Here is a 17,759-nt window from a genome sequence, read left to right on the forward strand (position 1 = left end):
GTAGCTCGCTGACTCTTTGCGAAGGATACTGTAGAAGCTCTAACGCTGGCAGATGGGACACCCATTTAATATCCATCCGAGGGATGCCACACACCTTGGTGAATTGCTCTGCCTGTGAAACACTCGGATGACAGTTTATAGCTGGGGTGGGGTTCAAACCCAGGCTAGACAGCTTGGAGGCAAGTGTGTGAAACTCGAGTCTTGGCCATCCTGCCAGCCCTTGTGTTTATGAGATGGCAGCATATAAATAGTTCTTGTGGGCCAGTTCGTCCATTGGATCACATTTTGAGCACTGCTTGAGCATTAGCTTGCCTTTACTAAGCCCCGAGGAGCTTGGGCCAGGGTGGGGATTATATGTTTGTTATTATATTTGCCAAAGCCTGGTGTTGGCTCAGTAGTTAGGTTAGCTGGCTTGGGATCTTAGGATCCTGAGTTTGAGCCCTGTGGGCCGATTAATTACCACCAGGTGGGGTTGACTTAACCTGTCATCCTCAGGGGTTTCCTTATTTTTTAGAGTAGGAGGCTACCATTAAAAAGTAGGAGGCTACCATTAAAAAGTAGCAGGTTACCATCACCACAAGCGAAGCGAGCGCGGCTGTATGTCCGGGGTCCAGGGCCCGCCTTGGGGTCGGGGTCCAGGGCCTGCCTCGGGCCCTGGAAGCCGGAGGATCCTAGATGGCTGGAGATGCATTCTAGCATGATTTCTGACATGAAATAGTTCTCATATTATCATGCTGTTAGGGTGGAAAACTCCACAAAAACAGGTGGTTTTTTTTTTTCTTTCATTCATTTTATGCATATTTCCCCTCTTCGATTTCATTTTACTTTGTTAAATATTGTTTATTATTATTTTATTGTTTTGATTTAATAAACAGCTCAAACTAATAACTTCAGATTAGCTTATTGTTTGAAAATGAATGATAAACATGTATTTAACTTCACTCGCTTTCTGATAATTTCTTTATTCGATGTCAGCGAGCTTCAATCAGTCAACCAATCAAACAGTCTAAGTGTGAATACTGCGTCACAGTCACAATCCCAATTTTGTTAAACTTTCACCTTACATTATCCGTCAATATCGTGTTGTTATACCGTCAAGAAAAGCTCGCAAGTCTGTGGTGCATGCATGTACCTGCGGTACCAGTATTCAGTTGGCCAGTTCACAGCTGCTCATACTTGGCCTTCACTTCAGTGAATAAACGGCGATTTTCAGTGCAAATAACCACGAATAATAAGATGTACAAAAGCTGCTTTAAGCTTAAAGGCTAATTACTTTATAAATTAAAAAGGCACAATGGGTGACCGTGTATTTTGGAGTCGCATCACTTGACAAAAGCTCAAAATAGACTAGGTGAAACACGCGTTTCGTGAAACAACAACAACGTCACACTCGCGAGAGTGCAAGTTTAGACCCATTACTGATGGCCAGAAGCTTTCCTCCCATGTCTTTGGACTTCTTTGAAAATCCAAAGTCAAACAGGGGTTTTCCTTTCGATGCCATCGTTTATTTTCTTGAGGTCATTGCTGTATTGTATCAGGGTATCAGGCCAACAGTCCAAAACAAGGATAAAGCAGAGAACTCTCTATTGCAGGAGGTGTGTTTTAGCTACTTGTGTTATTTTTAGGTCAGTGTTGTGCTTGACCTGGCGAGAGTACTAACAGTAAAAGTAAGCCCGCTTTTGTTGAAATACTCGTGTGTTTTCATCTCAGATTTCAAAACAGGGGGTGTAGAGATTTCGTGGTGACCAAAAAAATAATAATAATAAAAATAAAAAAATAGAAAAATCGGCGCTGAAGTAGGCGGCGACCTTTGACATTTTTTCTCTGAGTAGACGGCTGTGGGTCGCCGGTAACCGGCTTCTAAGGAAACCCCTGCATCCTTCTGAGGTCGGTAAAATGATTATCAGTGCCCTGGTATTGGGACACAGCATTAGCGGCATAGTCGTGTCATACCCCAACAAAATGATAGCGACCCGGCAGCCAAGCTGCCACGCGCAAGAAGGCGAAGATTATATTTGCCAAATACTACCATTATTATTCCTTGTAATATTATTAGTATTAATTAATATATGCTTTGTTGCCATATAATCGTTGTTTTTGTTTTTCATTTTGTAATTAGAATGCCATTCAGTGAAAGGACCTATTAAACTGCTCCCTACACCTTAACATGACATGCTTTTAAAACATGGGAAATCTTCTGGGTTATTTGTGGTTCACTAGTGGAGTACCCGCCCGACGGGCGATATTGTTCCAAGCATGCAACACGTTCTTCTGATGCATACCTTTATTTTGGCGGTGTATAGGCAACTGACAACTCTGTATTTGCAAAAACAAAAAACAAAAACCCAGGTTACCTGCAATGAAAATACCTTGAAAATACCTCAGCACTGGAAAATGTAGGGACAGGAATACTACACAAAATGGTGGAGACTTGTAATACCCTCCTCCACCTGGAGTTGGCACTCCACGATACACATTAACATCGAGAATTTGTCTCCCCTCTCACCCCCCCCGCCCCCAAGACCACGGGCAAAGATGAAAACACCCCTCTACATAAATTTGTGTCATGCTGATCCTCTGTAGCAAGTCTGCATGTAATTGGCTCAGAACTGTAGGAGGAGTAGCGCGACACACAAACACCGGTCCGTGAATTGTAACAAGGATTAGCCTAATCAACTCACGAGATCATGACGATTGTGTTGGTGTATCACATTCCACATCAGAAAGCTCCAGTTGAACTCTGCAAAGACACACACACACACCACCCCATCCATTTATAGTAGATGGAGCATTTGATTATAACATGCTACAGAGGTAGCACATTGCCTTTTAGCTGTTATACCTGGATTTGTTTCTCAGCATTCCTGTAAACTGTCAGAACGGTGCGTTGCGTCAAAGTGCACCGTCCCTCGGGTGGGCGTTAAGCCAGATGTCACGTCTGCTCGAGTTAGCTGGTGGGCGTTCGAAAAAATAAAAAAAAATCTCGCTGTTTAGCAAAGAGTAAGCGAGTTATTGCCTGCACCCTGGTCGAATTGTACATCTGTGCCATCTGCATTCGAACATCGGGCCTGGTCAGTCAGTTTGTGAAAGACCAATGTCAAAAACCTTCCCTGACTGACCACAAAAAGGTGGGAACGGTTGTGGTCATTGAAGACAAATAAGTAGTGATAGCAGTATTATACCTTGCAAGTACTTTGTCCCACAATTTAAAATGTACAAAATAAGCAAGTGAAGAGCAGGGTAATTGAGGGGGTGATGGTGTGAAGGAAAAGTGTGTTTTGATAAAACATCACCATCTCAGAGGTTGAAAAACTGACCGCCAGCTCTATTTCCTTCGCTGTGTGCATTACAGAAAACGGCCACTGCTGTCGCGCACTGCAAGCGAGGAAATGGCCTTATAAAGGTAAATGGGCGGCCCTTGGAAATGATCGAGCCATCGACGCTTCAATACAAGGTGAGAAATGGTCAGCGGAGCTTTGGTCCCACCATGACGTGCTTTCATTCCTGTTAACGTCCTGATGGTTTTTCAAGTTCACCAACAGCATCTCTCTCCCTCCTTCCCCACCAGCTTCTTGAACCCATTTTGTTACTGGGAAAAGACAGATTTTCTGCTGTTGACATTAGAGTGCGGGTCAAAGGTGGTGGACAGGTGTCTCAAGTGTATGGTAAGTTTACCTTCAGCTTGCTGTGTCAGACTTTTACTCAATCGAATTTCCTTCCTGATTTCCACCATTTTTATGCAGAGAAATACAGGGAATTTGAATACAGCAGGTGGCTATTTGGCCCATCATGCCTGTGCTTTATCCATGCTCAGTAAAAGGTCATAGGTCACTTGATTTACCGAAGATGATACTTTTCTTGATTTCAGGTTTTTATTCATATACAACAAACCACGACCACTACCAATCTTTTCAGCCGAACTACTCTTCTCTTTTTATGTTTATTTTATTTTATTTAACTTGACATCCAAATTCAGTGATTTATTCCAAGCTGGGTCCTGTGATACGCCCTCCCACCAGGAGTGGTGCTACACGATACACATTTACATGGAGAATTTATTTCGCCCCCTCCTGAACCCCTGTGACCAAATTATTTTATTATGAACAATGAATATTATTTTTATGACTGAAAACCTCCCCAGGCACACAAGTACAACCACCAAATTTCAACTCTTTGACCAGTCAAACAAGAGAGTGCATACAAGTCAAACACACGCCTCCTGACACTCCCGAATATATATATATATATATATATATATATATATATATATATATATATATATATATATATATATATATATATATATATATATATATATATATATATATATATATATATATATAGTTGTGGTTACCAAATTCGCAAACCACCATTCAGGTCCCTTAGGTGAGATATCTCGGTAAGTATATGTGTAGTTAGGCCCAAACCCGTTGTCTAGAGGGAATAAATGTCATTCATGCGTGCTGCGACTCTTCAGGATAGCCGTTTTTCTTTTACTATCTTTATTTTGGACCAACTGCCATTATTACCACCTCCAACCACGTCTCAACAGTCATCACATCAACCACCCACCACAACGCCGCTTCACCACAACAGCCACGACCTTTACCGTCACACCTCGCAACCGTCGCATCGCCACCGTTCTTGCGCCGCTTGTGGGTACCGGTATTGGACTCGTGCAGGGCGCGCGCCGAACAGCGTGTACAAAACCACGGAGTTTCCGCTCCAAAAACGGATCAAAAATGACTCACGCCCACTTTTGTTCCGTCCAATTGGTGAGCGAGGGGCGATTTGGCCCCGCCTCCAGGGCGTTGGAGGGCGATCGCTATATGCAAATTCATGGATCAAAAAGCATTCACGCCCACTTTTTCTCGGGCCAATGGGGAGCGAGGTGAAAGGTCGAAGGCAGGGGGTCAAAGGCGAAGCCACGGGGCTTATATAAGCGGCTGCGTTCGTCAGAAAAGTGTCGTCGTGTGCGTTGGAGTTGAGTGCAGTTGGGAAGTTTGCAGGAGGAAGAGTTCGGAGTTGGAGTCGGAGCGAAGAGGACGGAGCTGTGGAGAGGCGGCGGCGGCGAAGGCAGACGAGGGGGTGCTCGCGTCGGTGCCGGGAGCTGCACACCAGGGAGGCCGACGGCGCGACCTGGTCGAGGTGGAGACTCTCGTCGCGGGACCCGAGACAGAGTAAAAATCCTCCTTTCCCCGAGCATCAGCAACCCCCTCCTGTTTCCCCCCGCGCTGAGATAGTGCGACCAAGGGGGCCCCCTTCCCACCCCCTACCAGACACTGTCCGCGAGGCCCGCGGAGTTGAGGCACCACCGCCACTCCACGTCTCATCACCAGACGGGTAGGCCCGACACGGTCTCGGCCCCAGGCCCGCCTACCCCCTCATCCTGGAGGGTGGTTCTCTTTTCTTTTGCTTTGGGAATGTGTGTTGTCGGCGCCGTCTGTGAAGTAAAATTGTAGAAGTGTTGCCGTGTGCTCGCGTAATCGGTGTTAGATCTGCATTGTCGCATTTGCTTTTTGTCTTCTTTTCTATGTGCTTTTGGTGGAATTGTATATGTGTGCTTTCCGTTCATCGCGAATAAATGTGCTTTATGTTGAACTGTTTCCCGCTTCGCTTCGTCATTTCTTTCATTGAATCCTCATCTTGCTTCACGTAAAGGGTTGGTAGTGGGCTGAATACGCTCGATAATTAATCGAACCGTCGAGGCCGACGATAACACCGCTCGGTTATCCCGATAGTACGGAACGGGTCGCTTAAGTGGCCCGTGTCCGAAGTCGACCTGCGGCGAGGTGCGATCGCCCGGTCTACCCTCCGTGTGGGTACTTAGGTCGAATTTGGCGAGCAACCCTATCCCACGCGGGGGGCCGATTGGCTCGATCGCGGTGAGACCGAAAGGTCCACCCGTGACTGGTTCCCGGCGTTAGTCCGAGAGGGTCACGACTGGATTGTCCGTCCGGTGGGCGACGTGCCGCGATTCGAGTTACGTGGCCGTCAGCACGCCGGCGGGCGCGAATCCGTAACACTGGTGTCAGGTCGTGCGATATAAACTCATAGCCCTCCTCGCGGCACTGGTATCGGAGTACAGGAAAACGGGCTCTCCTGTCTCCAGCTAAATTCACGGGAATCGGTCCAGGGGTGAGAGAAGCGACCCCCGATTCCCTCCAAATTACGAGCGAGCGAAATTAACCCTTCACGAGAAGCAAGATGGCCTCTCAAGGCGAGCGGGAGCCGGGGGTATTAGGTATGTGTCGTCATGTAGGATCCATGGCCCAGGTCGGTTCTTTTTATAATTATAACCCCACCACTAACTGTCAGGTCAGGTTCGATCTGTGACCTGCTACAGGTACCATGTAAACCTGTACTAACCTGTTCCATGGTCGGGTTGTCGGCGACTAAACCGTCTCCCCCACCAGGTTTTCTGGTGAGGAGGGTGTTTGGATATGGACACCCAGCAGGATTAAAAACAAAACCTGTCAAAGGGCGGAGGAGCTCCTTGTGAGCCAACGGCCATCCATATCTAGTGCCCAACTGTCTCTGCGGACGTCCTCCTGCAGTTGGGTCACTTCTTATTAGGAGGTTGGTGGCAGGATTTGCACTCCGGCCACCGTAAAACCCTTCATTCCGCAAAACGTAAAAACGCAAAAAAATCTGAAAACCCACTCCGTGGGAGTACCTCCTGTGCAGCTTCCCTTCGCAGGGCAGCTCACCGGATGACGGGATTGGGGCAAAGCCTTCGGGACCCCCAATCTTTGATAGGAGGGAAACCACGGGGTAACATCCCTGGGTCAGATTGCGGGAGAGTGTGTCGGAGTGGTGCTGAGGTGTCGTCCACCAGACGGCAGTCTCCTTGGGTTAACCTGAGGCGGTCCCTTCGGGTGGGTGCCTGGAATGTCCTATCCCTAAGAGAGGATGATCACCTGTCTCTGTTATCATCTGAGCTCAAGCGTTTGGACATCGGGATTGCAGCTCTCTCTGAGGTTCGGAGACCGGATTGCGGCGAGATAATGGTGGGTGGTTACACCTACTATTGGTCTGGTCGCTCTGATGGTTACCATACCCAAGGAGTTGCTGTAGCTGTGTCCAATAAGCTGACCCCAATGATAATTGAGGTAACACCGGTCAACGAGCGTATTATGAGATTAAGGATTCGTCACTCCTTAGGTGTCATTTCCCTGGTCTCTGTTTATGCTCCGACTGAGGCGAGTGATCTCACCGTGAAGGATGCATTCTACGCCACACTCGAGTCTGTGGTTGATCAGTGCCCCAGACGAGATACACTTCTAGTCTTGGGGGATTTCAATGCATCGACTGGAACTGATAGGGACGGTTATGAGGTGTGTGTTTGTCCCCATGGGTCAGGAACTATGAACCAGAATGGCACTAAGTTCCTTGACTTTGCAAGAAGTCATGGACTTAGGGTGGCTGGTTCATGGTTTCAGCGCCCACAAGCTCATCGCTGGACTTGGTATTCCAACGCTGGCGGTGTGGCAAAGGAGATTGACCATGTCCTCATTGACGGTCGTTGGAGGATGATCCAGAACTGCAGGGTCTACCGGAGTGCTCAGTTCCTCAATACTGACCACAGGCTTGTTGTAGCAACTCTAAAGCTGCACCTTAAATCCTGGAGAATGGTACCATCCCAGCCGAGGCTGGATGTTGCCAAGCTCAGGGATGAGAGAGTAGCTGAGGAGTTTGCGAACAGGCTGAGTGGACACTTGGGGGGTCTGGGTGCTTTGGGGGGTCCTGAAGAGTTGTGGAGCGCCTTCAAGACCACCGTCCTTGATGTTGCCGGTGGATGCCTTGGAGCTCACCGCAGGGCAAAGAAGAATTTTGTCTCTTATGGGACACTGGATACCATTGACCAGAGTCGCAGGGCCAGGCTGAATGGCAGAGCTGAGCTGTTCAGGGAGCTGAGGCGTAAAACTGTACGTGCACTGAGGGTGGACAAGGAGGCCTATGTGCGAGGAATCTGTGAGGGGGTAGAGCATCACTTGTGGACAGGTGATTCTCGTCCCGCTTACAGGGGAATTCGCGCATTACGTTCATCCAAGCCCATCTCTCGGAGCACTACAGTTCGAGCAGAGAGTGGTAGGCTCTTGACAGAGGAGTCTGAAGTGAAGGCCCGCTGGGCCGGTTACTTTGAGCAGTTGTACCAGGCTGATCCCCCAACTGTCGAGTTGGACGTCAAGGGTGTTACAATCCCTGTTGCTGACCCTCGAATCAACTGTGGTCCACCTACGCTTGTGGAAACACGGGCTGCGGTGAACCAGTTGAAACGGGGCAAAGCTCCAGGGATCTGTGGCATCCATGCCGAACTTCTCAAGGCTGGTGGAAATGCTGCACTCGTGTCGTTGCATGCAGTTTTGTGCTCTGCCTGGAACACAGGCATCATCCCAACTGACTGGAAGAGGGGCCTTGTTGTCCCTCTCTGGAAAGGGAAGGGTGATCGCCAAGACTGCAACAACTACCGAGGGGTGACGCTGCTCTCAGTGCCGGGCAAGGTCTTTGCTCGGATAATTCTCGATAGGGTTCGCCACCATCTGCTTGAGCACCAGCGTCCAGAGCAGTCAGGCTTTACACCAAAGAGGTCAACGATTGACCGTATCCTTGCACTTCGTGTCCTCACCGAACGCAGACGAGAGTTTCGGCAGGGGCTGCTTGCAGCCTATGTTGATCTCTGTAAAGCGTTCGATTCAGTGAATCGGGATGTCCTCTGGAGGATTCTTGGTCTTCGTGGGGTGCCACCAAAACTGATCGATCTGATGTCTGAACTCTACTCTGGTACTGAGAGTGCTGTGAAGTGTGGTGGTACCATCTCTGACTTATTTCCAGTTGTTACTGGAGTTCGTCAGGGATGTGTACTTGCCCCCACACTTTTCAGCACTTGTATGGACTGGATTCTAGGGAGGATGTCGGAGAGATCAAGTTGCGGTGCGTCATTTGGGAATGTCAAGATCTTGGACCTTGACTTTGCAGATGATGCAGTCATCTTTGCGGAGACTTTAGACATCCTCTTGGGGGCCCTCGAGGTGCTGAATGAGGAGTCGGAGCCGTTGGGATTACGGGTTTCTTGGGTCAAAACTAAGATCCAGGCTTTCGGTGACATCTTGGATGCTGCTGTCTTGTCTGTGTCTGTTTGTGGTGAGGATGTTGAGGTCGTGGAGAGATTCACTTACCTTGGCAGTGATATTCATGTCTCTGCTGGCTGCGAGTCAGAGGTCAATAGACGTCTGGGTCGGGCCTGGGGAGTCATGGATTCACTGGATCATGGGGTGTGGCGCTGCCGGTACCTGTGCGGGAGGACGAAAGTCCGAGTCTTCAGGTGTTTGGTACTTCCAGTCTTGCTCTATGGGTGCGAGACTTGGACTCTGACCAAGGATCTGAGACGGAGACTTAATTCCTTTGGTACCAGGTCTCTTCGGAGAATCCTTGGCTATCGCTGGTCGGATTTTGTGTCCAACGAGTGGTTGCTGAGAGAGACTCGGATGAGATTTGTTACCTGCATAGTCCGTGAGCGTCAGTTGCAGCTGTATGGACATGTGGCTCGTTTTCCTGACTCTGATCCTGCTCACCAGATTCTCTCAGCGAGGGAGTCTCATGAGTGGAGGAGGCCAGTGGGTCGACCACGTGCCTCATGGTTGCAACAGGTTGACCATCATCTCAAGGAGATGGGGATGGGCCTGGCATCTGCCTGGGGGATGGCCAGACGGAGGCCCCTGGAGTACCGGCGGAAAGTGGACGCAGCGACGTGCTGTTCTGGCACATGCTCCCATACCTGACCTGACCTGACTAACTGTGGTCAGTGGGAGCGGCTTGAGCACGAACTTTGCCGGCAAACGGAGTCGCACAATGGCAGCACGGAGCGGGCTGATATTAATGGCACAGCACGAGGCGTGAGCTCCCAGTCACCGGTTCAAGGCACGTGGTCACGGCATGTGCCATGGCAGGCGTGGCAGGATGACTATGCGAGCATTGGCAGGCTTCAGGCACAATTGGGGGATGTCTTGGAAAAGGTGAAGCGTTATGAAGAATATATCGAGGAGGTGCAACGTGGAGTGGACGAGTCACAACGGCACGCAGATGCGCTTCAGAAAAATTACGTGTACGGGGGGACACAGCGATTGGACGATTTACTGGAACGAATTTGGTGGCAAAAACATGACTTGGCCAATAGAGTCGACAAATTACGTGGGAAAAAGAATTTGGTAGTGTTTTATACCTGTCAGTTGGAATATGCGAAGAGCAAACTGAACAAAAGAATAGAGGAACAGCAGATTGGTATCTCCCAGGAAAGGAAACAATGGGAGGAAGAATGGAAAACCGAGCTCGAAAAGAAACAAAAGGAGCACGACTTGGAAGTAAAACAATTAATGGAAAAATTATTGGAGCAAGCAAGGCGGTTCAAAGAACTGGAGGAGAGAGTGAGGGAAATACTGTTGGAAGAGAGAAAATGTGAACACGATGGGGAGTTGGAACAATTGAAGGAAGAGATAAGAACAGGCAATCAGGAAAGAGAAAGCCTAGAATGGAAGATAAAAAGAGGAGAGAGACAGCTCGAGGAAAGGTCGGAGGAATTGCTGGAAAAGTCAGAACAGTTCGAAGAACTGCAGGGAGAATTGAGGGAGGAAGGAGAAAGGAAAACAAAGCTCGAAAAGGAAAAACGCGAACAAGATGGAGAATTGGAACTACTGAAGCGAGAGGTAAGGGCAAGCCAGTTTAAAAGAGAAATCCTGGAAGGGGAGATTAGAATGGGAAAGGAATGGCAGAAAAAACTAAATGAATACAGTAAAAAAAGGGACGAATTGAGGAGGGAAGCGGTGGAAAGAAGAGATGAAATGAGTGAAGAAGCACGCAAATTGAGAAAGGAATTGGAAACAAAAACTTCTGAGATACTGAAACACGAAAACAAAGAAAGAGGATTACAAGACGAACTGAGGATGTTAAAAGAAGAAAGAACGACAACAGAGAATGAAACGTTAAGGAACCACACTGTACAGATCGAACAGCTGGAAGCGAAGGCCAGATTAAAGAATGAGGAACAAGAAAGAGTACTGAAAGAACAAGGAATGAGACAGGAGAAGGAAATCAGCCAACTGAAGGAAACCACGAGATTGCAGAATGAGATGCAAAAAAGAGTAATGAAGGAAGAACAAATAAGACAGGAGAAGGAAGTCAGCCAACTGAAAGAAATAACGAGATTAAAGAATGAGGAACAAGAAAGAGTACTGAAAGAACAAGGAATGAGACAGGAGAAGGAAGTCAGCCAACTGAAAGAAATAACGAGATTAAAGAATGAGGAACAAGAAAGAGTACTGAAAGAACAAGGAATGAGACAGGAGAAGGAAGTCAGCCAACTGAAAGAAATAACGAGATTAAAGAATGAGGAACAAGAAAGAGTACTGAAAGAACAAGGAATGAGACAGGAGAAGGAAGTCAGCCAACTGAAAGAAATAACGAGATTAAAGAATGAGGAACAAGAAAGAGTACTGAAAGAACAAGGAATGAGACAGGAGAAGGAAATCAGCCAACTGAAGGAAACCACGAGATTGCAGAATGAGATGCAAAAAAGAGTAATGAAGGAAGAACAAATAAGACAGAAGAAGGAAGTCAGCCAACTGAAAGAAATAACGAGATTGCAGAATGAGGAACAAGGAAGACAGTGGAATAGGAAATATAAAGAACAAGGAATGAGACAGGAGAAAGAAATCCATCAATTAAAGGAAACGATGAGATTGCAGAACGAGGAACAAGAGAGACAGTGGAATAAAAAACTGAAAGAGTATGAATTTGAAACGGAACGACAAAAGGAAAAAAATAGGTTGGAATACGAGGAGAAGTTGAAGGAGCAAGGAATGAAGCAGGAAGGAGAAATCAGGAGATTGAAGGACACAAGGAGATTGGAGAGGGAAGAACGAGAGGAACAATTGAATAGAAAACAAAAAGAACATGAATCTGAGGTTGACCAATTGAAAGAAAAGCTGAGGCTGGAGTACGAGGAGATAGACAAAGAACAGCGAATGAAACACAAAATGGAGATGAACCAAATGAAGAAAACCATGAAACTGGATAAGGAAAGACAGGAGAGGAAACGAGGAAGAGTAATTAGACAGCAGCAAATGAAACACAAAAAGGAGGTTAACCAAATGAAGAAAACCATGAAACTGGAGAAGGAAGGACAGGAGAGGAAACGAGGAAGAGTAGTGAGAGAACAGCGAATGAAACACAGGAAGGAAATGAGCCAATTGAAAGAAACAATGAGATTGGAAAACAAAGAGCAGGAGGAACAGTGGGAGAGAAAACAACAACTATATGAGTGTGAAATTGAACAACTAAAACGGAGAGCGAGATTGGAGTCAACGGAGATTGAGGAGCTCCGGAGGGAGAACGAACAGCTAATGGGGCTCAGAGAGAAAGAACGACTCAGATGGGAAGGAAAAAGGAACCAGGAAGAGACAGAAATAAGGAACAAGGAGAGAAAATGTATAGAGACACGGGAGACAAGAGACGAGGTGAAAGGAATTGCGAGGGAGAGAAGAGAACAATTAAGACGGAAAGCAAGGATGAGGTACGCAGAGATCGTGAAAGAGCAAGGAGTGAAAAACAGGGAAGGACGGGAGCGACTGAAGGAGAAAGCAAGGTTGACCTACATAAAGATAAGGGAAAGACGCCAGAAAGAAGCAGAGACCAATAGACAAGAGGAGACGACAGAAAGAATAAAATGTATAGAGACACGGGAGATAGAGGGTGAATTGGACAAGGTTAGTGACGCACACACACACACACAGAGGTAGTGGAGGACCATGAGGGGGAGCTGGCGGACTGGGTGGAGGCCCGGTGCGAGCAGCTGGATGGCCTCCTCCAGGAACGAGGGGAGGGAGTATGCCCCCTTGAGGCGAGTCACGACCAGGTGAGTTCGGTCGTGTTTTGCGAGGTTGAGGGGACAAGTGCTGTGGACAGGTGCACGGAGAGCTTGGGGGGTATAGAGGCCCCGGAGACTCTTGTGGGGACACGAATCCCCAGTGTGGTTGTCCCGGTGTGTGTGGTGCAAGGCGTGAGTGCGTCCCCGTGTGTGGAAGCGACCCCGTGTGTGAGTGGTGTGGAGGCGATGGTGCCGGAGTGCGTGCTTCCCAGCACGCCGTGTGTGGATGAGGCGCCGTGTGTGAGTGTCGCCGTGTGTGTGGATGAGGCACCGCGGGTGAGTGCCCCCGCGTGTGTGAGTGAGGCACGAGTGAGTGGAAGGCCGCGAGTGAATGGAGCACCACGTGTGAGTGGTATGGGTTATGCAAGGGAGACCGTGTGTGTGAGAGAGCGGTATGTAAGGGAGATGTCGGTGGGCATGTGTGAACATGCAGCCGCGTCTCCCGGTGTGAGTTTAATGGTGTGGAGTGTGAGCGTCGTAACACGCGGGAGTGCGTGTGTGGAATGGCGACGACTGCGACATGTGAGGAAAGGAAGCCGAGTAGCGGCTGTGGTTGTTTCGGGGACCGTGCCGGGTTCACCCAGCAGTGAGCACGAGGTCCGTGCTGTGCAACGCACGAGGCCAACACGTGCTCGCTTGCGAGAGTGAAGGCCCGGTCCGGAAACGCACGCGGTGGATTTGCCGATCCCGCGGACGGACAAAGTTTAGGCAGGACTACGGATTTGGACCGGACGGGTTCTCCACGCGATCGTGTGTGTTAAGCTCCAACGGGCAAAGCACATGTGTTCGCGTGGGGAACCCCTCGAGACGTGGGGCTTGTTTTTTTTTATGCGCACGGTGACGTCATGGCTGCACGCGGGGTTGGAATCCGGCAGGAGGGGTATCCCGCCGGATGGTACCGTCCAGGGAGGGACGAGGTACACGTGCAGCTGCATGACGTCACGGGCAGGTGCAAAGTGCGCGAGTTGCCGCGCTGGTGCTGCGCATGAAAAAAAAAAAAAAAGCAAGCCTCACTTTCGGGTGCACAGGATTCCTGGGCAAGGGGTGGAAGACCCCCTTGACCTGGGCACAGGATGGAAACTAGTTAGGGGGAAGGGTTAGCTTAGCTAGACCGACTTCATGGGGCAGGGGTAAGTCCTCATGGAGTCCGTGGAATGGATTAGTTAGAGGGATTGTAGCGAGATGTAGGTTGGGAAATTGATTAATGGGATTATTTGGAGACAGTGAATGTGTAGCGGGGACGTAGTTTAGCTACGTAGTGTTAAATGGAACGTGCTATAGTTTAAGGGACGACGTGGGAGCACGAGTTAGTTAGGGGATGTAGTTAGAAGGATGGCAGAGTTCAGCGGTGAGTGTGTTGAAGAGTTGGTGAGTGAAGTGGAAGCGTGTGCTTGGTGAGTGATTGAGGCCAGCGGGTCTGTGTGAGTGGAGCGAATGGGGAATGCATGGTGCGATGAGTGATTGGGGGGAGGAGTGACTCCCGCCCAAGGGACCCCGGGGTCAGTGTAGAGTGAGTTAGCTGGGTTAGTCAAATTGAAAAATGGAAGTCGTTTTGTTGTTGGTGGGAGTGTAGGCTCGAAACCCGTTTGGAGGGGTGCAGGAGCCCTGTTGACGGGCTGGGAGCGTGGCTGCGAAAAGTGAGTATCGCTGAGTGGGTACCCCGGGCACCAGGCTAGTCGGCCGCGGTAGGCCAATGGCCCATGGGGGGCCGGGATAGCGTAGTGGGCATGGGTGCGTCTGCTTGGTGCGGAGGCCCGGGGCGCCATTAGCCGCGTGGGCAGTGTTGTGGGCAAGGGTGACCCTCGGAAAGGGGCCTGGGAAGCCAGCCTGCCACGTGTGCGTTTCAGGGGAGGTGCCATGGGGGGCACTCCCCGGTGTTAGGGAGCTGGTAGGCTCGGAGGCAGTGTAGTGCCCGGGGGTGCCATAGCGGGAGATTCGGCAGAGGGTCGTGCCTGCCAAAGGGAGCCACGTGTCCCAGCCAGGAGACCGTGTGAGGGCACGGAGAGAAAATTGGGGGGCGAGGCCCGAAATTGTGAGGACACCAACACAGGCGACGGGAATCTGGGTTGTTAGAACCAATAGTTTAAGCGAGAGGCGCTTGTTGAAAGCCCCGGGGTAGTTTAACAGTTAAATGGTTAGGGTAGATTAGGAGATGTACCCCTCCGCACCATCCATCCCCTCGCTCTCGTTGTGGGCCGCTGGACCCACTTTGGGTTAGATCGCCGAACTCTGGGGAGGCCATCCTGAGGCTTCGTTGGGCCTTGGCACAGGACGTTAGCTCTCCCTTATTCCCCTCCGGGAAGGGAACGTAGGGGTTGGGAGTAGGCTAGGTGACAGGATAGGTTAGCCGAATAAAGACGCTAAAGGGGGTTAGGGGACGATTTATAGGGGGAAGTAAAAAAATATATATATAAAAAAATAAAAAAATAAGTTGGGGCTAAATTGGGGTTTGACAAATTAAGGGAGTGGGTATGTACAGTGACAGGCAAAGGCGATAGGTTGGGAGGGAGACAGGTTGGTAGGTCCGAGCCCGCCTTCCAAGTGGCCAGCACCACCGCACTCCCTCCACCAACCTCCACTGAACGGCAAAGGCTGGCCAACTTCATCGGCTGGCCGTGTTTTGCTTCAAGGCCTGTGCCGGCCCACTTCATCGGCAGCTGTTGTGTTGCTGCAAGGCCTGTGCCGGCCGGATCATCTGCAGCTGTGGTACTTCAAGGCCTGTGCCGGCCCACTTTATCTGCCGGCTGGCTGTCTTTCTGCAAGGCCTGTGCCGGCCAATTCATCTGCCGGCTGTGTTTGCCTGCAGCGGCCTTCTTCTGCGGGCTGTGTTTGCCTGCTGCCTTTGCCATGCCATGCCCACTGCCCACGTTCACCAGCCCCGTTCAATTTTGCTTTGCCCCCCCCCCCTGTTAATTTCCATGTGCGCCAGGATCCGCAAGGCAACAGTTTGCAAGCTGCGAGAACTGCCCTGTTGGCAGCTACAACACGGGCCTGCAGTGGCGGCCCGTGCACCGTGTTTGTGTTCATCCATCCATTCGTTGTGCTCATTGCGTGTGCCACTTGAGCTGGCACGGAGACTGCGTTGTGCAGCCCATGCACCGTTGTGGTTCACTGCGTTCAGTTCAAAAGGGAAGGCCTTGGACTGCGTGTGAGCAGCCAGCCACGTTCCCTGTCACCTGCATTGTTTTGAGCCAGAGACTGCATGCGAGAAGCCTGGCTCCCTGCTAACTGCTTTCTTTTTGCAGAGTTCAGTGATCCTGGGCCATGGTTTAGTGTAAAATTTGTAAGTTAAGGTTAAGATGTACTGTAAATATGAGTGCGCCCCCGGCATGTCTGTCCTAGCGCCGGCAATTTTATTTAAGTCGTCCGTGTGAGTGAGTTTGTTTAGGTAGTTACGCAGCCCTCAGGTTATTTATTTTGGGGACACGAATACCATGAATGTCGCACTCAGGGATCCGTAGGTAAAATGTACTAGGGGAAAACTACACATGATGGCACACGAGAATTTGACGACTCGGGACGAGTCTGTAAAAAGGGGAGGGGGTAGTGTTGTGGTTACCAAATTCGCAAACCACCATTCAGGTCCCTTAGGTGAGATATCTCGGTAAGTATATGTGTAGTTAGGCCCAAACCCGTTGTCTAGAGGGAATAAATGTCATTCATGCGTGCTGCGACTCTTCAGGATAGCCGTTTTTCTTTTACTATCTTTATTTTGGACCAACTGCCATTATTACCACCTCCAACCACGTCTCAACAGTCATCACATCAACCACCCACCACAACGCCGCTTCACCACAACAGCCACGACCTTTACCGTCACACCTCGCAACCGTCGCATCGCCACCGTTCTTGCGCCGCTTGTGGGTACCGGTATTGGACTCGTGCAGGGCGCGCGCCGAACAGCGTGTACAAAACCACGGACTTTCCGCTCCAAAAACGGATCAAAAATGACTCACGCCCACTTTTGTTCCGTCCAATCGGTGAGCGAGGGGCGATTTGGCCCCGCCTCCAGGGCGTTGGAGGGCGGTCGCTATATGCAAATTCATGGATCAAAAAGCATTCACGCGCACTTTTTCTCGGGCCAATGGGGAGCGAGGTGAAAGGTCGAAGGCAGGGGGGCAAAGGCGAAGCCACGGGGCTTATATAAGCGGCTGCGTTCGTCAGAAAAGTGTCGTCGTGTGCGTTGGAGTTGAGTGCAGTTGGGAAGTTCGCAGGAGGAAGAGTTCGGAGTTGGAGTCGGAGCGAAGAGGACGGAGCTGTGGAGAGGCGGCGGCGGCGAAGGCAGACGAGGGGGTGCTCGCGTCGGTGCCGGGAGCTGCACACCAGGGAGGCCGACGGCGCGACCTGGTCGAGGTGGAGACGCTCGTCGCGGGACCCGAGACAGAGTAAAAATCCTCCTTTCCCCGAGCATCAGCAACCCCCTCCTGTTTCCCCCGCGCTGAGATAGTGCGACCAAGGGGGCCCCCTTCCCACCCCCTACCAGACACTGTCCGCGAGGCCCGCGGAGTTGAGGCACCACCGCCGCTCCGCGTCTCATCACCAGACGGGTAGGCCCGACACGGTCTCGGCCCCAGGCCCGCCTACCCCTCATCCTGGAGGGTGGTTCTCTTTTCTTTTGCTTTGGGAATGTGTGTTGTCGGCGCCGTCTGTGAAGTAAAATTGTATAAGTGTTGCCGTGTGCTCGCGTAATCGGTATTAGATCTGCATTGTCGCATTTGCTTTTTGTCTTCTTTTCTATGTGCTTTTGGTGGAATTGTATATGTGTGCTTTCCGTTCATCGCGAATAAATGTGCTTTATGTTGAACTGTTTCCCGCTTCGCTTCGTCATTTCTTTCAT

General features: G+C 50.1%; 1 protein-coding gene across 1 annotated transcript in view; it reads left to right on the forward strand.

Moving 5' to 3' along the window:
* The window catches only part of RPS16 (ribosomal protein S16), a 29,166-nt gene that overhangs the window by 3,183 nt on the left and 8,224 nt on the right, over positions 1 to 17,759 (forward strand). Inside the window, exons 3-4 of the mRNA XM_085855208.1 lie at positions 3,353 to 3,454; positions 3,569 to 3,665. Of these exons, the coding sequence (XP_085711334.1) occupies positions 3,353 to 3,454; positions 3,569 to 3,665 (199 nt within the window). The remainder of the gene's footprint in view (positions 1 to 3,352; positions 3,455 to 3,568; positions 3,666 to 17,759) is intronic.

The sequence above is a fragment of the Eptatretus burgeri genome, chromosome 14, assembly GCF_056783735.1.
Source record: "Eptatretus burgeri isolate ZD-2024b chromosome 14, Ebu_testis_v1, whole genome shotgun sequence".
NCBI classification, from domain to species: domain Eukaryota; kingdom Metazoa; phylum Chordata; class Myxini; order Myxiniformes; family Myxinidae; genus Eptatretus; species Eptatretus burgeri.